At 52.6% G+C, this 26,602-nt stretch overlaps 11 protein-coding genes across 11 annotated transcripts; 7 read left to right on the forward strand and 4 right to left on the reverse strand.

Annotated features, from left to right (window-relative positions):
* Positions 1 to 297: 297 nt before the first annotated feature.
* Positions 298 to 2,244, forward strand: J4E85_006710 (uncharacterized protein; the record flags this gene model as incomplete). Its single annotated transcript, XM_051470946.1, has 4 exons — positions 298 to 352; positions 507 to 545; positions 641 to 1,808; positions 1,857 to 2,244. The coding sequence occupies 4 exons, from the start codon at positions 298 to 300 to the stop codon at positions 2,242 to 2,244; spliced, it is 1,650 nt and encodes a 549-aa protein (XP_051325156.1).
* A 910-nt stretch (positions 2,245 to 3,154) lies between these two features.
* On the reverse strand, positions 3,155 to 4,345 carry J4E85_006711 (uncharacterized protein; the record flags this gene model as incomplete). The annotated part of the gene is made up of 1 exon (XM_051470947.1): positions 3,155 to 4,345. The coding sequence occupies one exon, from the start codon at positions 4,343 to 4,345 to the stop codon at positions 3,155 to 3,157; it is 1,191 nt and encodes a 396-aa protein (XP_051325157.1).
* A 4,834-nt stretch (positions 4,346 to 9,179) lies between these two features.
* J4E85_006712 (uncharacterized protein) lies at positions 9,180 to 9,997 on the forward strand (the record flags this gene model as incomplete). Its single annotated transcript, XM_051470948.1, has 3 exons — positions 9,180 to 9,455; positions 9,506 to 9,739; positions 9,797 to 9,997. 3 exons carry the CDS (start codon positions 9,180 to 9,182, stop codon positions 9,995 to 9,997), a joined length of 711 nt encoding a protein of 236 aa, XP_051325158.1.
* A 961-nt stretch (positions 9,998 to 10,958) lies between these two features.
* Positions 10,959 to 12,984, forward strand: J4E85_006713 (uncharacterized protein; the record flags this gene model as incomplete). Its single annotated transcript, XM_051470949.1, has 2 exons — positions 10,959 to 11,071; positions 11,118 to 12,984. 2 exons carry the CDS (start codon positions 10,959 to 10,961, stop codon positions 12,982 to 12,984), a joined length of 1,980 nt encoding a protein of 659 aa, XP_051325159.1.
* A 429-nt stretch (positions 12,985 to 13,413) lies between these two features.
* J4E85_006714 (uncharacterized protein) lies at positions 13,414 to 13,680 on the reverse strand (the record flags this gene model as incomplete). Its single annotated transcript, XM_051470950.1, has 2 exons — positions 13,414 to 13,608; positions 13,651 to 13,680. The coding sequence occupies 2 exons, from the start codon at positions 13,678 to 13,680 to the stop codon at positions 13,414 to 13,416; spliced, it is 225 nt and encodes a 74-aa protein (XP_051325160.1).
* Positions 13,681 to 14,224: 544 nt separating this feature from the next.
* On the forward strand, positions 14,225 to 17,519 carry J4E85_006715 (uncharacterized protein; the record flags this gene model as incomplete). The annotated part of the gene is made up of 4 exons (XM_051470951.1): positions 14,225 to 14,288; positions 14,346 to 15,448; positions 15,511 to 15,951; positions 16,050 to 17,519. 4 exons carry the CDS (start codon positions 14,225 to 14,227, stop codon positions 17,517 to 17,519), a joined length of 3,078 nt encoding a protein of 1,025 aa, XP_051325161.1.
* Positions 17,520 to 17,937: 418 nt separating this feature from the next.
* Positions 17,938 to 18,645, forward strand: J4E85_006716 (uncharacterized protein; the record flags this gene model as incomplete). The annotated part of the gene is made up of 2 exons (XM_051470952.1): positions 17,938 to 18,548; positions 18,579 to 18,645. 2 exons carry the CDS (start codon positions 17,938 to 17,940, stop codon positions 18,643 to 18,645), a joined length of 678 nt encoding a protein of 225 aa, XP_051325162.1.
* A 1,458-nt stretch (positions 18,646 to 20,103) lies between these two features.
* Positions 20,104 to 20,519, reverse strand: J4E85_006717 (uncharacterized protein; the record flags this gene model as incomplete). The annotated part of the gene is made up of 2 exons (XM_051470953.1): positions 20,104 to 20,431; positions 20,485 to 20,519. The coding sequence occupies 2 exons, from the start codon at positions 20,517 to 20,519 to the stop codon at positions 20,104 to 20,106; spliced, it is 363 nt and encodes a 120-aa protein (XP_051325163.1).
* A 1,625-nt stretch (positions 20,520 to 22,144) lies between these two features.
* Positions 22,145 to 22,768, reverse strand: J4E85_006718 (uncharacterized protein; the record flags this gene model as incomplete). Its single annotated transcript, XM_051470954.1, has 1 exon — positions 22,145 to 22,768. One exon carries the CDS (start codon positions 22,766 to 22,768, stop codon positions 22,145 to 22,147), a length of 624 nt encoding a protein of 207 aa, XP_051325164.1.
* Positions 22,769 to 23,226: 458 nt separating this feature from the next.
* J4E85_006719 (uncharacterized protein) lies at positions 23,227 to 24,998 on the forward strand (the record flags this gene model as incomplete). The annotated part of the gene is made up of 4 exons (XM_051470955.1): positions 23,227 to 23,241; positions 23,293 to 23,400; positions 23,459 to 23,886; positions 23,936 to 24,998. 4 exons carry the CDS (start codon positions 23,227 to 23,229, stop codon positions 24,996 to 24,998), a joined length of 1,614 nt encoding a protein of 537 aa, XP_051325165.1.
* A 475-nt stretch (positions 24,999 to 25,473) lies between these two features.
* J4E85_006720 (uncharacterized protein) lies at positions 25,474 to 26,346 on the forward strand (the record flags this gene model as incomplete). The annotated part of the gene is made up of 2 exons (XM_051470956.1): positions 25,474 to 25,570; positions 25,622 to 26,346. The coding sequence occupies 2 exons, from the start codon at positions 25,474 to 25,476 to the stop codon at positions 26,344 to 26,346; spliced, it is 822 nt and encodes a 273-aa protein (XP_051325166.1).
* Positions 26,347 to 26,602: the final 256 nt, after the last annotated feature.

The following is a 26,602-nucleotide window of genomic DNA, read 5'->3' on the forward strand; positions in this document are numbered from 1 at the left end:
TGCGACAGCCCTTTGCGCCCGTCGTCTGCCTGCACCCAGCCCGTCGCATCGTGCCTGCACCTGTAATTCCGTGCGCTGACAGCTCCGCCGAACAGCACAGGTGCTATTGTGCTCGAGTCGCCCGTGTGCGCCCAAAACCGTCGAGAGAAGCCGAATCGCGTGCGTGTGAGCGAGCGAGCGAAGAGAGGTCAAGGCCCGGTACCACAAGCGATCGACCAGGACACCACCCCTACGTCACCACCCCAAAGTATGGCAGCCGCAACCCAAACCGCTCGAACCTCCTCCCCGTCCTCCAAGATGTCCTCTCCCAAGGACAGCAAAACATCTCTTCCTACCGTCACCAAGACTGAAGGTGTGTATGTCCCCGTCGCTGCTGCCCCGTGACGCCCTCACCGCTGCTGCTTCCCACACCTCCCCTTTCCCTGCCTGCGTCGCGCGCGTATGCATCGTCGTCATCCTCGCCGTCACATCATCGCACATGCAAGCATTACTAACATTGTGATCAGCTGAGCCAGTAAAGGCCGAGTCGTCGCCCAAGGTACAGCGTAAGTAGTCCCGTCCCAACATCACCGTCGGCTGTCAACTGTCGCTTTGCATCCATCTCGTCGTCCACCAGCACACGATGCTAACCCACCGCCAGCTGCGACCACCGAAGCGGCCACCAACGCAGACGCTGCCAAACCCGCAACCACCAATGCCCAGCCGTTGGCGCCTCCACCAAAGCCCGCGCCCTCGACCACTGGCGATACTCCCGACTACTTCAACACCGTCCACAACCCCTTCTCGCTCGAGCCAAACGTCTTCGAGCAGTCCTTTGGCGGCGAGTCTGGCAACCTACAGACACCTGGAGGCCGACCTATTCTTCCGCCCGTTGCGAACATTACGTCACCATCACCCCTACCGGGCATCACACCGGGGTGGCAGGGCTTACGCGCAGGACCCTTGAGCCCTGCTATGCTGAGCGGGCCGACTGGACAGACAGATTATTTTAGCGAGTCATTCCGAGGCTTCCCAACCCCGAACGAATCCTCTCTCCGCACCGGCCTTACTCCTGGCGGCGGTGGTTCCATGTTCCCAGCTCCTAGCCCGAACACCCAAGCCATCTTCAATCTCCAAAGTGCTGGCGTGACACCTGGTACTGCCGACTTCCAGCAGTCTGCTCTGCGCGCCGCTGCTCAACACCAAGCTAACAACAACAAAGCCACCTCCAACGCGCCCACGTCGCAGCCCGAAGCCGCGACCGCAGGAATGGACCGCCCTAACAACAACTACCAGCAGGCGCAGCAGCCACAACAGCGCGCCCAGAACGAGCCTTATCCAAACCATGACGTCAGCAGTGCCGCTAACGACCTGCTGTCCTTTGCCAGCCAAAACGGCGCTGCACGCAACAACCAGCCACCCTACTCGATGGCTCCCCAACAGCAATCGATGAATGCCGGGCACATGCCCGTCCAACCCGTCAACGCCAATCATGGCCGCCGTGACACCAAGGGTTCCATCAACAGCGTTCAATCTGCAGAGACCGGTGACTTCTCAGAGAGCGGCCAGAGTGAGCAAAACAAGACTGGTACACGGTCACGTGCGAAGAAGGGCGCCGCTAATGGCAAACAAGCTGCCGGAAACAAGCGCAAAGCTGAAGACGGCCCCAAGAACTCAAGAAAGAAGAGCAACGCCAACCAGCCCATGGGCGACGACATGGATGACGGCGACTCTGATGACGAGAACAACATCAAGGAGGAGGAGTACGACAGCAAGGGCCGCAAGATGACCGACGAGGAGAAGCGCAAGAACTTCCTCGAGCGCAATAGGTATGTCTTTTTTCCCCATCCCAACTTCAAGCTACTAACGTGTATCAGGGTCGCTGCCCTCAAGTGCCGACAGCGCAAGAAGCAGTGGTTGGCCAACCTCCAAGCTAAAGTCGAACTTTTTAGTACAGAGAACGACGCGCTCTCTGCTACCGTCACTCAGCTTCGCGAAGAGATAGTTAACCTCAAGACGCTTCTTCTAGCTCACAAGGACTGCCCAGTGTCGCAGGCCCAGGGCCTCCATGGCGCCGCTATGAACAACTTCCTCGGCAGCGATATTAGCCATCAAAACCCATATGGCATCGCCCAGATGCAACCCAACGGCGTACACATGATGCCGATGCAGCAAGGCCAGATGATGAACCGGTTCGTATACCAACCCCAAAGGAACTCCAGCCCCGACGATCAAGAGAACGGGCGGTATCCTTCGAAGTACTGAGACACTCACTCACGTTGTCAGGTAACTGGGAGTAAACAAGCTTCCTGACCATGTTACACGTGTACACCGCCATTGTCATGACTCTGCATCATGGCAATGACGCAAAGCGTGGGGCATGCGCAGCTCCGACGATCACGATGCTCTACCCGTACGACCTTGTAATCTACCCAACCTTCTCCTTCCTCTCCTACTCCTTGACGCATCGTCGTCTCTGTCACAACGCATGGACGGCGCTTGGCGTTACGTCATTATTGCATCCTCACACCCAGGGGATTGCAACTCGGGTTACCAAAACTAAATTTCGACTTTTCCCTCTCGGGCTGGGTGGCTGGATCGGCAGGGAATCATGGGGCTGGCTACGCACCTCATGCACGCGAACACGATTATTCCTCGTCGGCGATGACGACTTTCTTCATCCATTTCCTTCAGTAACCTGTCCGCCGTTTGTGTGTATATACGGTGTGTGCGAGGGCAACATTTCACTGGCGTTGCAACGGCGATTATATACCGGGTCGTTTTCTTCTTTCTTTGATATTACTGCAGCGCGCCAGTCTAGAGCTGCGCTCGGCGTTCGGGATGCTTGGCTTCGAGCCTACCTTTCCTTTCCGGTGGTGTATTCTGAACGCAAGAGCTTTTTCCCGACGTTTGTTTCTCGAGTCTACGATAACAACAGGGATTATGGCGTAGAGAAAGGAAATGGGAATACCTGTCGGCATGCGTGTTGGTCTACAAGTATGGCTCGACGAAGTGGGATCTGTATGTATACCACAAGCAATCAAGAGTTCAATTTCAAGTTTTCATTCGCATTCGCTGCTTCGTTGGGACCAAGCCTGGTTTCCCATACGGTGAGATCAACTACAGTCTGATGTTTGTCATGATTTCCTCTCTCTCAACGGTCTCGGTGTAAAAGTCACTCCCAATACGGGTCCCTGTGCCTCCTAACCATCTCCTCCAGCTCCTCTCTATGCCTCCTCAACATGTTCATCATCTCGTTTGCTTTGTCCTCCTGCGTCGAAACCGCTTCCTCCCGCCTAATCAGCGCTAATTGCCGCTCAAGAAGCACCTGCTCGCGACGCGACAAGGAAGCTTCGCGGCGATCGAGCTGCCTGCTGCGAACAGCTTCGCGCGCAGAACCTGACTGAGTAGCGGGGAGTTCGGTAGGCTCATCTGCGGTAAGGTCTATCGGCGTGTCTGAGTTGTTTGGGCTCGGAGTCTGTCTGTATGGTGTTGGGGCTCGAACTCGGCGGGCGCTCGCGTGGTTAGCAGTTCGCGAGGCGGGTTGATCGAACCTGCTTGCGCGTCGTAGCTCGCTTCCTAGACGTCGCTCCTGCGGCTCGCTGCGCTGTTCCAACATCTCGGTCATGGGAACAGGAGACGCGCCAGCGCCAGCGCTAGCGGTGTACTCAGAAGGCTGAAACGGGTGCCTTCCGTTACCCAGAAGACGGTTCAGCGCGCGAGACCTGGCGGTACCAGTCCCACCGTTCACAGCGGTGGTCTCACTGACACGCTCCCTCTCAGCAGCAGCAGCAGCAGTAGCGGCCCGTCTCGTTCTGATACTCCTCGGCCTGCGCGTCTCTCTTGCTCGACTCCGCACATCAGCGACATGGCGTCTGAAGTTCTCGAAGTTCTGGAACTGGACGGCGTAGCCTGCGTTGTCGTCGGAATCAGAGTCGATGACGATGGGATTGTGCTGCTGGTTCTGCACTGGAGCAGCATAGGACTCTTCGCGCCAGGGTGGGATTGGGCTACCATGGGGCGGTGGTGTCGAGGGCGTGTATGTCGGGGATGTCGGGAACGTGGGAGTTGTGGGAGAGTATGCCGGTGAAGTGGGTGAAAAGTTCGGGGATAGCGGGTTTGCTGGGAACGTGGGAGATGTGGGTGTGTATCCCGGTGAGGTGGGTGAAAACGCCGGGGATTTCGGGTATGCTGGGAATGTAGGGGTTGTGGGTGTGTATACTGGCGACGTGGGCGCGTAGGCTGGTGACGTAGGTGTAAGGTCAGGCGATGAGGGTGCACTGAATGGTAGAGGTGAGATGGCGCCAGCGCCAATCAACTCGTTACCAGCGATATCCGCACCGATACCGTCGAGACCTGCGATCATGTTGATGTGTGTTGGTAGTAAAGAGTAAGGAGTAAAGAGTAAAGAGTAAAGAGTAAGGAGTAAAGAGTTGGAAGTAGAGTTAGAGTTATCAGAAAAGACTTTGGCTGTAACAAAGCTTGGCACTATTGAGAGCGAGAGACAATAGTAAGTGAGCGAGGAGAAAACGTCGTTGTTCGCAGAAAATTCATGTAGTGAAGGTGAGTTGTGTGGACGCTTTGACTGGCCGATGAAAAGTTTGTATACTATTGTCTATTGTACCTTGGTTGAAAATGGAGAAGAGCTCACAAATTCTCGTCATTGTTAGCAACATACAATAAGAAAGCAATAAAAGATTGCGCAATAAAGTCTTTTTGAAGTTTGCGCAAATCGGCACGAAGTGTGCGTTCTTCCTTCGCGTCACTGCAGTCAGTCAGAAATCATGTCGCGTTACCGCTGACATTGTATTACAATCTGGGAAGTGACTAACACAGACGCTATTGTACACATGTACGTAGAATATAAGACATAGCCTCTTCCGATTAAGAATCTACGCGGGCAGTAAGTGGAGCATTTCTCCGACGACGCTCCGTTCTCCCATTCGTCGTGTGATGTCACTGAATATAGTCCCATCACGAAAAATACTGCCAAAGCTTCAATATCTGTTTTCATGCAGCGTAGTTGCGCTATGCAGTCTTCCGCGCAACTTGTGAAGCCGCCCTTCAGTTCAGTCTCGTCGGCCAGTAGCCTGCATTTCTTCGTGGATCGAGAGATACAAAAGGCCCGGCATCTACCGGCACTTCATGCCTATTCGAAACGCTGTCAGGGCTCGTGCGAAGTTGCGGCCGTCGAAGAGATACCGGGGGAGGCGCTGATGTGGGGGCGGTAGCTGGTTGTGTCGACCCAGGAGACAAGCTTTCACAATAGCTTTCCAAGGCTCTAGACATTCGTCCAAAAGCTTCGGTATGGTCAATGCCATGGAATATGCGGTGGGGCCGGTTTGTCAACTCGTATGATCGTGTCCACACGTCGTCTCTGGATGCGACAGGCTCGTCTCTTTCTGCACGTGTGACAGGCATACCGGGGTTTGAAGATTCTCGATTTTCGCGAACAATGGGTGGGTCGTCGTGTGACGGACTGATGTGCTGTAAGTACGCGTTGTATTGACGAGCGCTTATCGGGTCTTCGGATTGTGGTGATGCAACTGGTTGGTGAGCTTCCTCCCTAGTGTTTACGGACGCGTTGGCGGTTTCTGGGCTCTCATCTGAGGTAGGAACCGTGGGTGAAGATGTCACCCTAGTATCTGCACTGCTCGCCATAGAGTACTGGGCATCGCAAAGCCCCGGTCCAAGTCTTCTTCCCAAGTCCATTCGTCTGAGGAAGTCAAGTTCCCTAGTGACTCTGTCTTGCCGCTCGATCTCTCTCTCACGTTGCTGTAGTTCTCTTTCCCGGCGTCTTAACAATGCTTCACGTTCGTTCAATGAAGTCTGCGGACCTCTACTGTTCTCATGTGCAGACTGAAGTTCTCGGTGAAGTCTCGAGGCGCGGCGCTCAATCGCTTGAAGACGCACGCGCGTATCTGCCGTGGAAGCGTGCTGGTCGCTGCTGATGTTCTGAATCAGATCCAGTCTCCGGAAGATCTCATCTAAATGGCTACTGATGACTCCATTGTTCGATGCCCGTTCTTGCTCCAAGATGTTTCGCGTTCGATGAGCTCTCGCTCGTGATTCGACTAGCGCCGGCTCTTGTGGTAAGGTCAAACCTAGCAAACTCTCCGTGACATTGACGTCTCGTGGCGCCGTCCAGGCAGGTGGTCGTTTGTACCATTCTCGTCGACATTGGGGACAACTATTGTTACGTGGGCTGTCGCTGTCGAGGTAGTCTGCGAGACACTTGCGGCCAAAGCGATGGTAGCAGCCTGTTATGAGCACAGTGACGGCTTCGTGAGAAGGATCGTATAGATGTAGGCAGATGCAGCATGTTTCATCCTGGGATGCAGTTGGAAGGGCTGCTATATGCGACGTCCTCAGCTCTCGTAGGCTGGATACTGAATGGTCCGGGTTACTGTGTACTGTCAGTGACCTACTGGACTCTCAAGACAAGCACGAACTTTGAAAGGGATGACGTGAAGTTGGATGGCATATTTGTGGTGTTCGACCCTGGCCAGTGTCTCAATAGGTGTGAGAAGAGGAGTGTTGTTTACGATCGACGTGTGCACAGAAGACAATCGCTTGACTGGGTGGCTCTGCATGACTACGTGACTCCGCATCATGAGTACCGTGGATGAGAGTTCGAGTGCATTCCGTGTCTGTACAACTTCCAAAATTGGGTTTTGTGGGTATGCGGTGCGTAGAAGGCGTGGTATTCACGAACCATGGGATTGCTGTCCCTCGATTCGTCCTTATCTCAACAGAACGCGAAGGTATAATGTAAAGTTGAGGCTGCGCAAGACGACACAAGGGCAAAGGCACTTTTTTACGCCGCTCAAACCCCTGGTGGTAGTATCTAATCCACGCGCTGCGTACAGCGACAACTCGGCTGCAAACATCACAAAAATGAGGCTGGTCGCCAATAGTGGATGGGTGAGGGTGGATGCTTACGGTTTCCTGGCTCAATGCGGCCCTGAACCAAAGCTGCTATACCAAAGTTAGGAATACTGCGGGCCTACTAAGTAAGGCTGCACTCTGACCCCTGCGCCGAGCTTGGGGTTAGAATTTGGTCTTGGATAGGCGTGTATGTGCGTTTCTGGGCACAACGGGTAACCGGATAACGATGCCTTTAATCTCCTCCTTTCCGAATGCCAACGCCGCGTTTGGGTCTCTAGTAAAACCCTTTGACATGAGACATTGGAGTACGTTCGGAAAATGAACCGTCGCGGGGCATGTGACTGTAGAGGTGAGGTTGGGGTCTCTCCCTCCACTCGGTGTCCTCTCTAGTTGTGGCATTGTTTCGATGAAGACCCTTTCTCTCGTGATTTTGACGAAGGAAATGGAACAAATCTCAGCTTCGAATGTCTTAGAAAGAAGGATGAAGAAGACTCGCTGGAGGTTCTTGGGTGCGTTGACCCCGCTAAAGCACGCACCTGTGCCACTGCCCAAGCTGAGCCACGTTTCACAAAAAGTTGGGTATACCCATGAATTGAGTAAGTGCGCTTTCGATTGCAATGGAAAGTGCAAACTCAGCATCAAGTTGAAGGTGCCTGCCAGCGAGAGACGGTCGTAAACGGCGGAGTTGTGTAGGGCGGAGGTGCATGACGCTGATTGGTGGAATCGCTCGCGCGTCTGTCATATTGTCCCACACCTGAGCAATTATACACCCCAACCATCCCCTCTCCTAAAGGATGCAGTGCTTTCTCCGAAATCCGGGGTTTTCAAAGCCGTCGCACTGCCGATGCGCTCTGCATGCACGCCACCATGTACTCCAGTATGTACCCCATATTAACGTTTCTTGAACACTCCCGAGGTCCACCAGTCAGCGTAGCTATCCCGCGCCTTGCAAGTAAAGAGCTTGGCTTGTATCGCGTGATGCACTGCACGAGTTAACGAAGAATGTATCTTCCACCCTGCAATCGAACGGTCTTTCCGACGCCCTTGAGTCCATCTGATTAACGCATGAAACTCCTGGTCTTGGAATTCCCACCTGTTTACTGATCAGTATCCACAAGGTGGAGGACATCATCCTTCGGTACCCATCAGAATCCTGCGCCTTTGCTAAATAATCTCCGCAGCCTATTACTGCGTCATGGTCTTTCTCATACAGTCGCAGTCGTGCAACATGAGCTGCGGAGAAAGTATTGCTCATCAGGCCGATTCTAAGCGGCGTCGTCAATGAACAGCGTGAATTTTTGAATCGTTGAGAGCCGGTTCCTTCGCAGTGTCCCCATGAACGACAGTTCGAGTTGTCTTATGCATACCAAGACACCGTTCCTGACGGTGTTTCCTAGTTTGCCAGGGCCCGCCGCAAGCGGGATTCCCATCGCTAGCCCAGTTCTCTAGGCTGTATCCGTGCGGTGTCTCTAGGGAGGAAGCGTCAAAGCCAGCATTTGACTGTGATCAGTTGCCCGTAGATTAAGTAGCAGAGTCGGAAGGCTGGCATGCTACTGGTGATGGTTTGCTGATATCGGTGACCAGGACAGCTTCAGAACGCACAACTTTCCGCTATTCTCCGTCATACTGCGGGGAACGTAACCCTCTGGAAACACCAAGTCGTGTGGTATTTCCGCTATCGATAGTACCTCAATAAACCAAGAGCGGACGTACAGAACAGAACCGGCGAAATGCTAGTTGGCGGAAGTAAATGATGGAAGAGGAAATGAGAGGAGGGTTGCAGCGCTAAGCATTGCGCTATGGCATGTCACTTTCGCCCTAATAATGCAAGTGCCAACGCATGGCGGAGTTTGCTGGGCGTTTCACTTGTGCAATCACCATACCAAAACCACGTGGTACTATCCGATGTGCGCTTCCAAAGCGCATCCTTCTACACCAAGCTTCCGTAACAAGTCTTGGCAATGGCGCGACTCGGGCGGAAAGACGTTCGGCAGGATCGATATAGAAGTCCGCGAATGAGCGTGGAAAGATTGAGGAGGAAAGTCCTAATGTGGTAAGACGACTTGAGTTGAGGGTGCGAGGTTAGCAGTGCAGAAGGCGTGGCAAAGCTGCCTGAGCGTGCTATGGATAGAGCGGAGAGAAGGGGTTTAACTCCCTATAAGTAACGGCGAACATCCCACCGGTTAAGGTTCTATCCTTCAGCCAGAAGCATCCCGATATCCAAGGCTCCAGTAGCATTCCTTCTATCATTTCGTCTATTCCAGCTTCCGCTATCGATCAACTTTTTCTCAAACCGAACACCATCCTTTACCATGAAGTTTGCAGGCATCCTCGCTGCGGCCACGGCCCTCCTCCCTGTTGCCCTTGGATGCAATGGATACGCTGGAGGTGTCCCTAAAGCCGTTGGTACCAAGACCAATAGCAAGGTCATTGAGGTCGCTGCTGGTCAAACCTACGATGGCCAGTGGTACCGATTCGACCGTGGTAGCGGTGCTTGCTCTGGTCAGTCTGAGGGCGGTGCTGCCGACGCTGTCTTCCTGCTTAAAGAAGGCGCTACGCTGCGCAACGTGATCATCGGCAAGAACCAGGTAAGTGTCAGGTCAAGTCCTGAAGTAGATACCTACTAAGACATGTTTAGGCGGAAGGTGTGCATTGCCAAGGCCACTGCACTCTTGAGTTCGTTTGGTTCGAAGATGTTTGCGAGGATGCCATCTCCATCAAAGAAGACAAGGCTGGAAAGGAGTCCTGGATCATCGGTGGCGGCGCCTACCACGCATCCGACAAAGTCGTTCAGCACAACGGATGTGGAACTGTGAACATCGTCAACTTCTATGTCAACGATTACGGCAAGCTCTACCGCTCTTGCGGAAACGTAAGTGATTTCAATCATCAAGATCAGGTTCCTGAACATCCGCTTACACGATCCTAGTGCTCTAAGCAATGCAAGCGCAACGTCTACATCGAAGGCGTGACCGCGGTCAACGGTGGTGAGCTGGCTGGTATTAACAGCAACTACGGGGACACTGCTACCCTCAAGAACGTCTGCTCTGATGCGAAGACCAAGTGCCAGATGTACACTGGTTGTGCTGGTGGCTGCGAGCCCAAGAAGGCTGGCACCTGCTCTGGCTAAGCTGATTTGCCGTTTCGGGCAGCGTCCGGCTTTGTCCAAGCAATTGAAGCTGGATTGGTGAACAGATGGAAAGGCGCTGTGCGGATCATACTTTCTTGTAAATAGGTTTTTTTTTTTGGATATATCTGTACATATCATCACTTCTTTGTCAATGTTTTCATCGTAAACTGCTTCATCAGGACGCGCTTACCTCAATATGCGAGGCGACTGGATGCTGTGCTGTTACCCCGATCCCGCGCGAATGTCGAAGTGAATGCTCGGCGCGGCATAGCCACTATAGTTATGCATCGAAGCCTGATGCCAGAGACAACTCAAGTGTATTTTTGCGCTCATATAACGACAGCGTACATGGCCGATGAGATGTAGGTGTCGAGTCTGTTGGCGACACAAGGGGGCCACTGCGGGACGGTGGTGGGGCCGGCGCATAATCGGTTTAACCAAGATTAGGACGCGCTAAACCTCGGAAGGTTCGCGAACTCCTCTCGAAGACGCGTTCCAACCCTTTGGCCATCAGCTCACCCAGCGTTTTGCCCCTTCATTGCATCTGCCGATGCTATCGCTAGGTCTCCATCAGCTTGCGCCTGTCTGATGTAGCATTATCTTTCCGTCCACGACCGACTGTCCCGGAAACTTCCTGATTGGTGCGGGAAGCCAGCAGAAGCAACCACGGGCACCTAGAGACGCGACTTGCCGATACATACTTGTCTCTACCGCCCGAGGAACATCCGACGGTTTGACGGCCTGCACAAGACATTGTTTTACACTGGACATTCCAGTCTCTCTAGCAAACCAGATTGTGGTGCTCCGTACCCCACGTTGGGTCTCGGTTGTGCGAGAACGATTTTTCGCGGTCCATCAAGGACTCAACTAAAAACAAGCAACGTCTAGGCGCAACAAAGTCTAAGACGAGCAACATCCAGGGATCAACATCAACCCCACCTTAGGGCCGCTGTCGTTCAGCATGGCCGTGAATGAGCCAACCTATCAGTTCGCTTTGACGGCGAATGAGTGCGAAATCCTACGCGCCATTCGCGCTGTCGAGCATAGCAATGCGTCTAGCGAGCAGCCAAGATTGTGGGTATACCCATCACATTTCCTACCCCAGAACTAACATGTTCAGATATCAAAAGCTGGAACTTCAGCTTAGAGACGAGAATGGAGATTCGCTGGGAAGCTGTGACGTCAGCCCGGAGAATATGGTGTTGGACTTTGTTGCCGCTTCAGCCGCGTTTTTGAAGGAGTTGGCAAAGGAGCCTGATCAGCGCAAGAAAGACTTGGCCGAAGTTGACGAAGGTGTTCACATCGATGACCGTGACTCTGTTCTGGGCTCACAGACGCAGGATACTGCAGCTGACCTCCCTGAACCGGATAATGGACTCCAGACTCCGTCATGGGAGACATTCAGGAAGTCCAGCATCCCGCCGTGTGTCAAAGACGTCAGCTTCACTGTAAGCGAAGAAGATCTGACAACAGAGTTGCGCCAACGGTTACAAGACGACTACCCCGGCGTCACTATAGTAACACCCAAAACCAAAGCCGAAGAGGACAGAGCTCGTGAGGCTCATGCGACAGAGAAGCCCAGAGGAGTCAAGCAAATGATCATCGAGGTTGAAGAGACTGAGATTAGCGAGAATCCTGAGCTGGAAAGCAGTCTCCGAAAGACATACCCGTGGGCGCTGATGGAATTGAAGTCCGGCCCAAATATATCCAGAAAGCGCGCAAGGCGGATGACGGATAGCGACGCCGCAACGCCATCTAGACCAGACCCTGTCAAGCACATCGAAGACTTTGCCGCATACGTCTTGGACCCGCCCTCCGATGATGAATTCGGTTATCACTATCCAGTAGGCGATTGGGATCGTCTGACTTATGCGCGGAAATTTGAAATCGCTCATGCGCGAGCGATTCAACATTACCATGGCAAGGCGGCTGACGGTGGAGGATGCAGTCAGTGTGCGGAATATGGCCATCAGTGTAGAGTCTACTCGCCGCAGCTTGGGAACCTAGCCCACATAGATTTCGGTCACACTTGCCAAAACTGCCGGCTCAGGCATCAACATTGCGACCTTCCCGCCGCCGTAAAACCTCCTCCGAGCACACCAACAGGACCAGCGGCACTCAGGCTCGATACACGGAACATCCATCACCGAGGTGAAACGGTAGATACGCCACCATTGATGAACGCCACACCAGGATCGCTAGTATCGAGAATGACGGCGGCCAATGGAAGGCGGTTCAACGATGAAGAGAATAACGTTCATACTCCAATAAGCGGGGATCCTGGCCTGGATATGATGGAGTTCGCTGAGCAGATCAATCTCTTTCAAGATTACAGTAACCCCAAGGTCAAATCCGTCATCTTTGCGATGTACAGCCTTTTGGATAAACACGGCAGGGTCGAGCCGTTTGGCAAACACCGCTTGACTCTCGACCAATACTACCAGAACCTCTTCACTCTCTACATAGTCACGTATCTGCGTAAGGAGTACCACTCGGCTTATACTGTTTTGCTTCGCTTCCAGAACACGAACTACCACGAGACCGGAGAGCTGCCTAGCATAGAAAACGTCGTCCGCGCTTTTGAGTACCTCCCAACGCATGCCCCACTTTGTCGCTGGATAGTGATACTATACAGTTTCCTCTGGGGAACGCAGCACTATGGCAGCTGGGACATGTTCATGAACACGCACCCAAGTGTCAAGTCAAGGGTCCGCGCAGTCGCCAAACTTCTCTTCGGGATTTGCTACGTTCGCGATCCATTCACTACGGGAGGCGATGGGGCAGTACGGCAGCAGTGGTGTGAGGTCCACAACCATTCTACGGGGACTCGTGAACAGGAAGAAGCTTGCGAAAACATGAAGAGAGAGGAAAGATACTCGTCACGTATCGGTGAGAAGAGGAGGAGTGATGGATCACCAGTGCCGAGGCCTTACAAGGCTGCTAGAGGAGGACGGGGTAGAGGGAGAGGGCGTGGCCCAAGTAGGTGAGGCAAAATGTGCTTAGAGCATGGAAGGCGTTCTTGGATTTTGGTCTTTTTGGCATAGCGTTGTGATAGTGAAGTACGACGATCTGAACGATACTTTGTATGTTTGCTCAACTTTGGGTCTTGTGTCACCTAGTTTCCTGTCTTCAGCATATCCGATCATGAGTATGGATGCAACACGCCGTTTTAAGGGTGCGTCAGCGGGAGCCACATTGCGCCTCCACAAATGAGTGATATTAGCTATTGAAGCTTTACTACTTCCCATAACACGGACGAATGAATATATACACCACTGTTAAACACCAAGGTAATGTACCCAAATCGCTTTCCCAAGACATCAAAGAAAGAAAGGAACGTTATCGCTGACCACCTCGCTTCATGCGCCCCATGAAACGGCGCCCGACATACTGCTAAGCGGTATACGAGAGGACGTTTAGACCTTGCACTCGATGGTGAACGATGTAACGTCGGTTGGGATAGCAGCGTTATGGTTCCCATCAAGGTCGATAAAAGTGTTCCATGCGTTGAGCGCATAGGTCTGTCCAGGGTAGTTGGGGTTCTTGACCTCGCACTTGACGTTGTTTCCGCCTGCATTGGGGGTGACGGCCTGGAGCGAAGTGGCGAGAACCTGGGGCCCGAAGGCATCACCGAAAAGCTGACCGAAGGTTACAGCGTTGTTGCCAACGAAGACACCTTGCATGCCCGAGATTCGCCTAACCCCGCACCCCCACGGACACGCTAACGGCGCCGGCCTTCAGTGTTCTCTGTTCAGTGCAACTCCAGTATTCTGTCTACTCCGTACTAAGTCCAGCTCTTGGCTCACTCGGTGCTGGTTGCATCTGCTGTCTCTGAAACACCCGAAAGCTTTCAAGGTCTAGGTAGTTGGGGGCTCGTCTTCAATGGCGCTACCCATCGCGTGGTACTGCGACGGCCTTTCACAGAAACGACTTGCAGTTTCCGGCACCCATACCACGCTCATGCAATTGAATCCTCTCGAATAAGAAGTATCGCCGATTCGAAGAACCATCTACCACTACGCGCACGTCTATTCTAATTGCCGGCTCCAAAACAGGAAGCATCCTTGGTATCCACTGATTGAGCGAATTAGCATGCTGGGAGCTCCACTTGACGCTAGGTCCATCCGAAGTCCCGCTACTCCGCTCTTTCGATCCAGCGGCTTCAATGGTTGATGTTCCACAACTCTTTTCCCACCCGCGCTGTTCTTTCTCACACATCTATTCAAGATGTCGACGAATCTAGATTCTGGGTTTCTTTCGACAACTTATCGCCAATACAAGAAGGATACAGGTGCGTCTTTCTTAATGGCTTCAATTTAGTAGGTTAACGTTACTTACACGACAACAGAGTACATTGCCGGCTGGCTAGTCGAAGCCTCAAAAAAGATCGGGTTTAGTCTCAACAGTGGACCGGCGCCGACGCCGGCAGAGTCACAACGCCTAAAAGGCAAAGATAGGAAGAAGGCCAAGGAGGCTGCCAAAGAGTCTGCCAAAAGCCAGCCCTCTGCATATCACATCCGGACCGTCGACTTCATACCTATCGCCGAGGCTATTGCCAAACAAGCCAAGAAAGTCAAAGTGCCATCTCCGCTCCTGACAGTGTTCGGCAGAGCTATAAAAGCTAGGAAAGAGGCACAAGCTTGGTACAAATCTGCTAAACTTGAAGATGAAGGGCATAATCACTTCATAAACATACTGTCCAGAGTCCAGGAAATTTTGCGCCCTTTGGTTCCTGTCGCCAGAGCCGTTAAACCGGAGAAGTCCAATGGTGTCGACAATCGGTTCAAAAAGCTGACGGTGGAGGAAGTAGCGGACACGTCGCCAAAAGAGAAGGTTGAACGGCAAGCCACTTTGCCGCCGGTTGTCACAGCGGATATCGAGCAGAGCGAAGAAGAGGCCGAAGAGGAGTTTTTCTTCGCAATACATTCGTTTCTCGCAGGGATCCACGAGATTCAGGACGTGGTACAAGATTCCTGGTTCAAGACACAGGACTTCAACAGGGACCTTATGGCGTCGGCTCTGCTCACGAACACTGCGATAGATCTTGTCAGGCGTGCTGAGAGCGAATTCGACCTTCATCTCAAGCGCCCATCCAGATACCCGGTATCAAAGTTTCCTGTGTGGTCTCTTCCTGCGCTTTTGTATCATCACTACCACCCATTGCCGGATGATGTCAAAATCCAAAAGTTAGTGGTCCCCTCAGATGTCAGTATCCAGGTCAATGCGGACGAGTACGATAAGATTCACGCCAACTGGTGCTTTTGGCCTGCCTACACAGGTCTGCGATTCTGTGTGAACCGCATCAAGAAATTCCCCTATCTTGACGCCAACGAGGAAGAGCTTCAAGCGATTGGTGCAGAATCAGTGCCAGAGATCAAGCGGACGTTCGAGCTTGCCAAAGCGTTCCGGGTGTACACCTCAGCACACCAACGATTCTGGGCTCAAGATGAAGTAAGAGAACTTGGTGTATGAACTGCAAGAGACACACACTGACTTTGTACACCACCATCTAGGTAACCCGCGGCATGAAAATCATGTTCACAGATAAAGTCGTCCCTATCTGGGTCACATTTGGCATCCAGATGCTTCTCGACATCCAGGACATTAAGGATAATCGTATGGGTGAAGGCAAAGGCTTCAACAGTTCGTTCACTCATGCTCGGGTAACACTTGAGGACGAGCTGAACGAATGGCCGGCGTTCGATGAATGGGAAGCCCCGTTCCCGGAGCTATTTGGTCCTCATACTCCATCTGGAGATGAACGCTCTCGGTGCAGGGACACCATGGACATCTATCACCAGCTTATGGAACATTCTGACATCCCTGCACTCAAATATAACCCAATACGTTGCGGTTTGATCAAGTATGATGTCTACTTCCAACTACATATTTGCGGCTGGCATCTCGAGGGGCAGAGTGGCCTTGCGTGCGTCTTGGGCCACCTCTATACTGCGGTATGTAAAGCTCAGTCCTGCCTAATTGTTCTAGAGTTTCCAAAACTCCACACAGTGGCCTTGAGTAATCGTCAATCGGTACTAATATCAACCACTAGGGTAAACTACTTTATCCAAACGATCCTACTTGGCCTGACATGGAATACCTCCTCTACTCTCAGGATCCAAATCACATCTTCTACGGCGGCATACCCAAGACCCTTGACGAGTCATACCGTAAGATTAATCTTGCCTTTGGCAGCAAGATGCCCCGCATAGACAGCAGTGGGAAATACCGTTTCCACAAATCAAGTCGAATGTTTCAAGAAACGAGCTTATTGAGTCCGATTCTGCAGAGTAGGATGACAGGATGGAGCGACCACACCAACGAGTCCGTGGACGAGCTTGCCAGTAACCTCAATGTCTTGCTGTGCGACAAAACCGAACAAGGGCAACTAGCACGCCAGTTGGGCGCATCACCGGATTGGGTTGAAAGTGAGATTGACACTCGTCGGGTGGTACGACTGTTCGAGGATGGTCCGGCAGATGGCTCTCCCGTGCTGCTTCGCGATCTGTCTCTATTTATAGAGGGCGAGATGCAGAACGTGTACTTCGACTGGATTTCGATGTACCGAATCTGTGGAGACATATGGAAAGAGATATTATCGGAACTAGCCGGAGACCCTGTCCTGGCGAAGCTCATGCCAAAGCCCACACCCGGGCTAGGCTTATACATCCTCAAGATAGCTTCCGAAGATGCAGCCAAGCAGAAAAAGATCGATCTCGACGATCCAGATCTCGCACCGCAGCTTCGAAAGGTATGGGCTTGCATCCAGAGAGTCATCCACAAGCGTTCGTCACACGAGTTCACCCCGCAATACAACATGTGTAAAGCCTGGCTTGGCGACAAATGTCTGGCTCAGCAAATGGCTCGCACATACCACACGGTAGCTTGGCAGCTGGTTGGTTATAACGTTCCCCAGCTCTACAAATTCTACGAGAACTGGGATTTCGACGACAAGATAGATAGCGGCGTGCTCGCCCAAATCCCTGCTCACAATCGCATGAACGAGATATACCGCGAACGCAACCGAGATCTACTGTTAGGAGGTCTGCGCGATGAGTGCATAAGGGACCAGTATCACAGCAATGACTACTGCGGACGCTGTCGCCGCCGTAATTTCTTCCTTGACCATTACGGCTCAGCGGCGTCGCTCAGAGGTACGGAGCTAGTGCAAAAACACCTCGGGCGGAAGTACCATGGACAAGACGACAAGATTTTGGAAGAGGATGATGTACGGAAAGCCGTGCTCAAGAAAATGTTTGAAGAAAAAGGTATCACGTTCCTCGACGGCGACGATGAAGGCTCTGAGGGTACTTCTGACACTGTGGAGGGTGAGGTGTTAGGGGAACATGAAAATGCGAAGATCAGGCCTACAGTTGACGGAAAGTTCCAGGTCGAGATGTCAGTCAGGTCTATTTTTCATCGGCCAGGTGTTTGGCGGAGTCTTGGTAGTCCCCTGAGCAGCGAGGACGGCAGCGAGGACGGCACTGACGACGGCACTGACGACGGCATCCACGATTCTTAGAGCGCAGTGGTATTGCAATTAGATAGTCTCACAATCCGCACCTGTATCAGCGTATCCACAATGATGCGAGACTAGTATCCGTGAAAGTCGTCATCCGTGCCCATCCAAATCGTTGACTACGTGCGGCAAAGTCGACTAGGCAGAAGCTATATTAAGAGCTGCGCTTCAACTTTGCGGGTGGTCGATCTATTTGTTAAGTTGTATGTAGTAGATACAAGATTTACCGCACCCGTTAGAAGTCCATTTTCTTGTCTCTCAGCCTCGTCTCGCCAGGCGTGGCCTCGCTTGACCCCGCATTCTCGCCAACATGCTGACGAGCCAGCCTTCTCTGTTCTTACATCTTCAACACCCATCCTACTTCTCTCACACTCTGAGGCACGAGCAATGTTTTCGCGTTCCATCATACTGACCCTGCGAGATGATCGACGATAACTCTGAAGAGGATGGCCGACGCTACTGCCAGCTTCGCTCGGGAGACGCAAGCGCAGACCCACTGCCCCGCTTTCACTACGAGCCTCTCGAACCCCGCTGCATCCGCATCCTCGAACTGCAGCCTGGTCAACGTTCAGACCCATTCCTAGGCAAATTCATCATCGCGAACGTTGACAGTGACTTCGCATACGATGCGCTGTCGTACATGTGGGGTGATGCGACGCAGACCGATCGGGTCGTTGTGGATGGCGCCACTATACCGACGGCCTGGAATCTGACAAGAGCATTGGAATATCTGCGCGACTTCGCAGGACTGGAGCCACTGAGGATATGGGTTGATGCGATATGCATTAACCAGAATAGTCTTGAGGAACGAGCCGAACAGGTCGCCATGATGCGGACCATCTACCACAACGCTTCCTGTGTGCGAATTTGGATCAATGAACCGTCGATCGACGAAGAGAGTGCGGCCGTAGCAGCTCTCCAAAGCTTTAAACCCAGCCCAAATGCAGAATATAGTGGCCTGGGCGATGAGCCCAGCTTCTGGGATCCTCTGGTTCCGATGTTTAACAATGGGTACTTCAATCGTATTTGGATGTAAGTGGATCAACGGTCGCCTGAATATAGAGTATCAGCTGACGCGGTCGCCTTTATGCTGGTAGACAGCAAGAAGTCCGTAACGCACGACGAATAATGCTACACTGCATGAATATTGCTTTTGATGGTATGGCTGTCGCCGACTTCCAGCAAGTCATAGGGGACCTTTTCCCTCTAATTGATGTTCACCCCAACGTCTGGAAGTTTACCAATCTACGTGCATTGAGAGGATATATGGCCGGCCCTTTTAGTTTTGGTTCCGAGATGTTCGCCTTTCATGGTGAGCAAAGACTGAGACTTGGGCTTCTCACCATTCTTCCCAGATCCAATTATATGCAAGTGTCGGTAGGCCATGATCGCTTGTATGCTCTTATGCACTTGGCTAAAGACTACGAAGAAGGAGGCATTGAAGTCGATTACAACAAGACTGAAGCGCAGGTCATGGCAGATGCAGCCGCCTACTACATCAGTCGACATAGGGATCTTGAGTTCCTGATTGACAGCTTCCGACATGACGTTAAAGCAACAGATAGTCTCAAGTCGGACGAGATTACCCATCCAACATGGATACCAGATAAATGGATGGGAGGCGACCCTCTCGGAACACCGGTCACTTTGCGATATGATCATGAGCGAAGACGCACCCAGTGCCTTTCAAATTCTGTCAATGTCGAAAATTTGACATTACGCATTCGCGGCGTAGAGGTGGGTTGGATACAGAAACGCTTTACCAACGGCGCATACGCGACCATTGGTCGCTTCTGGACGTCTCCGCTCGGTGAATATCTGCAGCGACACCTCGGGCACTCTGGCCCCGGGTTGCCGCTCGAATTCCTTCGTGTTATCGAAGGCGGTCTACACGGGCGAAAGCACGATCACAGTTGTATTGAGACTGGATTGTCTTACCTTCTTGAAATTAGCAGTGCTCCGGAGCGGGCGAGCCGGAGTTTAGGGCACGAGGGAACTAAAGTACTGGACCTATTAGCCCCTTTGAAAAGGATTGATCGACGCGCGTGGTCCGCGCTCCGCGATACGTTACAAAGCTTGTATAGAAGATCTTACATTGTAACAAACAGTGGACACGCTGGCCTAGTACCCGATTGTAATATAAGAGAAGGAGACGACATTTGGATAATACTTGGATCTTGTTATCCGCTCATCGTGCGAAGACAAGTTAGCGGGACATACCGGCATATTTGCACAGCACACATACCGGCTTTTGACGAACGCGAAGATCTGGCCCAGTTGTCATGCGAAATCCAGCCCGGGGACAAAGTCGGCGAATGGACGGTTGAGGACATCGAATTGGAATGATAACAACGCGCTTCACGATGACGAAAGAGCACGATTTGCTACGAACCCAGTTGCGATCATATTTGAGTGGCACTATGTACAACGAACTTAGCAACGTTCTTCCGCCGAGGTTGAACCCATACCCCAAGTCTCCGCCCTAACATCTCTCTGACCATCTACGCCGGAGGCCCAACAGGCGTAGGCTTAGGCATAGGCGCTACAAAAGATCAGCAACAAACCCAACACTCTCCAAGAACACAATCTACTCACAAAAGCCCGGCACACTCCTCGTAGGCCTCGGCATTGGTCCTCTACTAGGCCGACCAGGGAACCCTCCAGTCGGCATGGGAGGAACGCCACCTGGGAAGCTGGGGAAGCCACCAGTTGGGAACGGAGGCGCACCGCCTGAGAAGCTGGGAAAGCCAGGGAAGCCGCCAGTTGGGAAGGGAGGAGCGCCAGTCGGGAACGCGGGGAAACCTCCTGGAGGCGTTGGCATGGGACCGGTGGGGCGGGGGCCAGTGGGGAAGGGTGGGATGCCGACGGGCATTGAGGGAGTGGCTTGGCGTTCTACGATGGGGGCGGCGAGGGCGCTGGGGGGTGTTAGTTGGGGTGTTGAGGAAGTGGCTTGGTGAGGGAGATGTACCCAGCGGCCATGAGGAGGACGGTGGTGAACTTCATAGTGTGCGGATGTATAGTTTAGTGAATGAGTAAAGTGGAAGCTGTTCGTTGATGTTGATTTAAACTTCTGACACGAGGTTCTCTTATACTCCTGCTCACCCCCAGTCTCCACATCTTCCAGAGCACACGCGTACCTGGCTACCATGCGTCAGCGTAGATTACTTCCCTTCCCTGTTCCTCCGCCCTCAAGCCCACGTTGATGAATCCTAATATCCCGTATAACGACGCAGCAGCGCTATATTTGTCCGGCTATCATAGCTCAGAGTTCGGAGAATTCTCTCACTCGCGGAGGTTTGGGGCCGATCGAGTATGTTGAGAGGATATGACGTTGCGTACACGTTGTACAGAGAGCGTCGCGCCAGGGTGTTTATGGAGAGTAGCACAGTGGCTAATTTATCGGTTGCTTGTGGCCGGGTCCGATGTCTATTTAAGCTTTGGATTCAGGGTAGGGACGGGCTGTACAACCGCTGTCAGGGTAATGTTTGAAACAGCTCATCTACACGATCCAATGGTAGTGGTGATCTTGAGCGTGTGGCCTGAGGCCACTGATGTCTCGTTGGATCGAACTTGCAAGAGGCCTGCAGGTAGAGCTGTATGGAAGTAATGGTGCGTAACTGCCGATAGATACTGCATGCAACCAGACGGGGATGAAATCGAGATTGTTTACTTTGGGTACTAAGATCGAGGACGCGTCTCTCCTAGATAGAGGCTGCCGGGCTGTTTAGCCGATCTCGGCATAGTTTCTTGGCTGTGAATAAAAGAGTAATGTCGAGTCGTTCCTATGAGGTTTCAACGATGGCGTACACTGCGGCTCGGGTCTCCGCCACGACGATCAGTCGTGAGCTCATGCAGAACTTGGCAGGAGCAGTTTTTGTGGGTCTCGAGGCTTAAAATAAGAGAACATCGGCAAGTCGGCGTATTCAGACACCTGGTATGTGAATTGACGACAACGTCATTTTTCTGGGCAGCAAAGGAAAATCTGGCGAGACTTGAAAAGACTAATCAAGATCGAACATGAGGTAAATTGATATGAGGGGCAGCGCTGAACTCCCCGCATTCTCGCATCTCATCGGAGTTCGACTCCGGTAGGCAGTCCCGACCCTTCGTCGCAGAAAGCTTGATCGGTAAATGAAGAAGAAGTATATGGATGTTGTCGAGAGTAGATGAAATGCGGTCGTAATGAGCCAGTGAACCAGACAGATGAAGCCGTCAAGGTACTCCGATGGCCAGCGATGGTGGTTGGTTGGCATGGGAAAAGCCGTGAGCTTTGCCGGGCCGCACCTGCATAATTCTCCTGTTGTGCCGCTAATCCTTGACAAGCAACATAGCCCTGATTGCAGATGTTTGATGCAAATGCTTCTGACGATAGTCGACGGGCGATATATGAAGAAGGCGCGGCTGCCGTGGAGGGTCGCATAGGATAGAGGGTTGTGTAACGTCTCGCGACAACAGTAACAAGACTTTTGTATTGAGCGTTAGCACCAGGTTTGGGAGGAATCCATGTCATCGCACCTTTTGGCCCAAATGTGAAGAGTGTCTCCATCAGCTCTTAATGGAGCTTTGCTGCATTAAAATGATTATTGTCCCACTCATGCAACCATTCTTCCGGACTGTGTGTACGCCACTCAGTCGTCGTCTTCGATGACTAGTCCAATCTCTTCCGCATTCTTGACCTCTCCGCCTTCGTTGTTGCCATCTGCGTCCTCGTCGGTGCCAGTCTTTGGCACATTCGCGTTCGGCGCTAATTTCTTCTTCGTCTTGCCATCCTCTGCAACTGGTGTCCCATCCCTCTCGCTGCCTGTTCCGCCCTTACCACCCTTCTTGGCTTTCTCTTTCCGCTGTCGCGCCTTCTCCCTCTTCAGACGATTCTTCTCCGTCTTCTCATTGTCTTTCTTTTCCAGCTCCTCTTTTCGCTTGGCGAACTCCTTTTCGTCTTCCTCCTTCTTGACCTCCTCGTCCATCATCCTCAGCCTCTCATACTCGCGCCTCCGACTCGCCTTGTAGACGTGGAACTCGCCACTTCCCGCACCTGCACTGGAGCCTTGTACATTGGCGACGATTTCTGGGGGTAGGGAGGACTTGGCTAGTGCGCTGGAGCCTGGGATGTAGATATCGCGATCAGGCTTCGCGAAGAGAGCCTCGACTTCTGAGGCTTGGGCTGAGCGGGGAGTAAGCGCGCGCTTCTTCGTCGGGCGCTGCGAGCGCGGATCGGCGGATGTAGGTATTGATTCGGGGATGGGCTCAGACATTGTGGTGAGACCACGAGGGTCAGCGATGCGATGCGCTGGCAAATAGACGGATTGGCAGAGGGCAGTAATTTGTTTATGACGTCGTGTGTGGTTGCCCGGAGTGATGCGACTTCAAAAAGATAGCGTGGGCAGTAGCAGTGTGTACGTGTGGTGTCGCGCAATGCAGAAAAAGTGGTGAAGAATGACGGCCAAGAAACAGTCGCGAGGGATGACGCGCTAGCATTTGCGGCGAACACCTCGGGGGCGCTACGGGCGGCGGAACAAGCCACTCGCGCCAGCGAAGTCGCCGCTATCGTTGGGCTTGCAGCTGCACATGAAACGCCCTTGATCGCACTTTCCCTGCACAGCTGTACATATTCCCTTCCTGCCTCCAAGACACCTTGCTGTACAGCATAATATCAACGACACGTACATCATCTTCCAAACCCACACCATACACACATCCCACTCTCTTCACCATGGGGAAACCCCGCGTAGGTCCACTTTATTAATACCACCAAGGCCAATGGCTAACTCCCTCGCAGATGATCATATTGATCCGCCATGCCCAGTCAGAGGGAAACAAGAATCGCGACATCCACCAGTTCATTCCCGACCATAGAGTGAAACTGACCCAGCATGGCTGGACTCAGGTGCGCCCCCAGTCCCATCCGACTTGAGACGAGACATGACTAACTCAGATGATTGTAGGCAGAAGAGGCAGGACGACAGCTACGGTCTCTGCTCAAGCCGGACGACACCCTCCAGTTCTTCACTTCACCCTACCGTCGCACGCGCGAGACGACCGAAGGCATACTCCGTACTCTGACCTCCGACGACCCAACACCATCGCCCTTTCCCCGCAACAAGATAACCGTCTTCGAAGAGCCCCGGATACGCGAACAGGACTTCGGAAACTTCCAGCCATGTTCAGCCGAGATGGAGCGCATGTGGCAGGAGAGGGCCGACTATGGGCACTTCTTCTACCGGATACCTGATGGCGAGAGTGCGGCTGACGCGTACGACCGAGTCAGTGGCTTCAACGAGAGCCTGTGGAGATCTTTCCAAGACGACAACTTTCCCAGTGTATGCGTTTTGGTCACACACGGGCTGATGTCGCGCGTCTTCCTTATGAAATGGTGAGGCGCATAACGATTGGGTCAGCAGTCCAGAACTAACATGCTCCAGGTACCACTGGTCGGTCGAGTACTTCGAGGATCTCCGTAACGTCAACCACTGCGAATTCATAATTATGAAGCGAAGCGAGAACAACGGCCGATACATTCTCCAGAACGAGCTACGAACATGGTCGGAACTCAAGCGCCGTGCTGCGAAGGAGAAGGAAGAGACAAAAAGCGCCACCTCATCTACGCCGAGCAGGGCCACACCTTTGACTGGCCTGGGCCAAGGAGGCATCGCCGCATCCCCCACCATACCCACGCGCCGATGGGGAGGATGCGTCAACGGATGTGACCATGACAAGATCAACTACCCCCGTCGACCGATGCGCAAGAACACTATGGAGTACATGGGACAATCGCAACAGCTGCCCCCGCCGGCAGTCTCACACATGGAGCCTGTAGAAAGCGAACAGGAGGACCACCCAGTTGCAGCGCAGCAGACCGAACACGCCCCCATTATCAACGAGCCGTCGCCGGCAAAGCTTTCGCGGAAGCAGAGTACTAAGGGTGCCACCATGCCGGAAATGCCTCCAACGCCAGCATCTCCAAACGATGCGTCCAACGACGCCACAAGCAGTGATGAAGGGGAAGCAACATCGTCCATGTCACGCTCAGGTAGCCATGCACAACCGAGAACCGCAGCTGTCCTCCGCCACCTACAACCCCACAAGACACCAGGCGAGGGTTTCTCTGATGACTCCGACTACTTCCCGGGCATGCAACAAATACAACACCGCAAGTTCCTCCGAGCAAGCTCTACGCAGCGCAGACAGTCCAAAGAACGCAAATTGCAGCGCAAACAGACAGAGCAGAGCTGGAAAGAGGAATCCGGCATGGGTAATGGCGTCAGGACCGATAGACTGGGCGACGGCGATGCCACCAGCGATGATGCTGCGTTCGCGAAGGAGAAGGAAGGAGAACCAATCCTCACGGAAGCGTTGAAAGGCAACATGATTGTCGAGAACAGTGAGGAGGATAGGGAAGCCGGGGAGGAAGAGAAGAAGATTGGCGAGACGGAGATTGACAAGATGCAAGACGCCGAGAGAAAGGGCTTTGGTGAGGTATATTGAGCATCTTGGATGAATGGTACGTCGAGGACGAGCTGGACGACGATACGGCTGTATTAACGCAGATACTAAACGTCTCAAACGATTTACGGTACAAGATCGAATCGAGCCGGTTTCGTAGATCTTTCACATTAATCGAATGTCTACGGGTTGATTGGGTCGCTTTCCTTGATTCTGGTAAGCTTTACTTGGTTCCATCCCAACCATGAGTGCAATACTATGCGCTAGAGGCCCCAATGTTGCTGCCGTGGGAATCTTCTGAATTACAAATCTTAAACTCCACATCAATCTCTCACTCGCGCGAACGCAAACGCACTTTCCTCACCTGTTGTGGACCCACTTTCCGCGTCAGGTGGTTTGCCAAGACCACTCTTGCTATTCTCACTCACTTCGGTTCTCTGATCTCTTCGGACTACTTCGTAGTCACTTGAAGGAGCCCATTACCTTGAGAATCATCACACGACAAGCCACTTATACCATGCAAAAACCCGAGAGTGACTCTGGCGCAGCTGTTGCGCCCACGCCCACATCGCCTTGTCAAGGTCGAGCTATCGGCTTTCTGGACTTATCTGGGGGTGAGTTAAGATTTCGGAACCAGATTTCACAGTTGCTAATTATATCTAAAGAACTCCGGAACTACATATACGAGTATGCAGCTGAGCAGAGCATTCTGGTGAAGCTCTCGCACAACCCTAGCCTCACTAAGAACAACATCGACTATATCGCTCAAGATCGTACGCTCCTTGGTCTCACACGAACCTGTAGACAGGTCCGCGATGAGCTTTTGCCCATCTACCTCACAACGACCACCATCGCAATTCCATATTACCAGGTCGATCAGTATATCTCCACGTTTGTCGATCCACAACATGGCACCTACGACGATGCGGTCGGTAGTATCATCTTGCTGAGGCCGAGGGTTTTAGCAACACGTCATTCCGTCAATATACTCCCATTGGTCAAAATCATCGCTCGGGCGCCACGCTTGATTGCACGCTTTCTCAACGAGGACACCAATGACTTCCGCCAGAACAGCTTGTTCAACTCGCTGCTCAACACCCATCGCAACCCCCGCTGGAATGTCTACGCAAAAAACTGCCTTTCTCAGATCACCATCAGCAGTTGTACGAATGAAGGTCTAAAGACCACAATCGTGGTCAAGAAAGAGTGGGCGGAAAGCTGGATGGGTCCCGACTTCTATAAGAAGACTGAGTATCTCAACGCAGCAATGACATGGAGTAAACGTATTGGTCTCAACAGGAATAGTGGCAAGTACAGTTCGCTCCTCTATCACTTTGGCCATATAGTTCCGGAAACTTCTGCGACGTCAGCGGAGCTCGACCGTGAATGAGGGCATGTCGTATGTGTTTACATCCAAGGGGGGATAGCTCTGTAGAAGACCAGGATATGCTTCCACGGGAACAGGGCTTTTCATCGAGAGGTTCGTGTAGCTCTCCAACGCTGAAAGGTGAAATGGGCGCCACGCGTAGGCCTTGTGTTTAGTGTAACTAAAGTAGGTGTAGTGAAAGCAATGCCCACTACCACTATGTCGACTGCTGCATGTGGAGAGCTATTCAGTTATCGCTAACCTTGAGCTCAACTCGGAT

The sequence above is a fragment of the Alternaria conjuncta genome (assembly GCF_024043145.1).
Source record: "Alternaria conjuncta strain BMP 0040 chromosome Unknown scaffold_9, whole genome shotgun sequence".
NCBI classification, from domain to species: Eukaryota; Fungi; Ascomycota; class Dothideomycetes; order Pleosporales; family Pleosporaceae; genus Alternaria; species Alternaria conjuncta.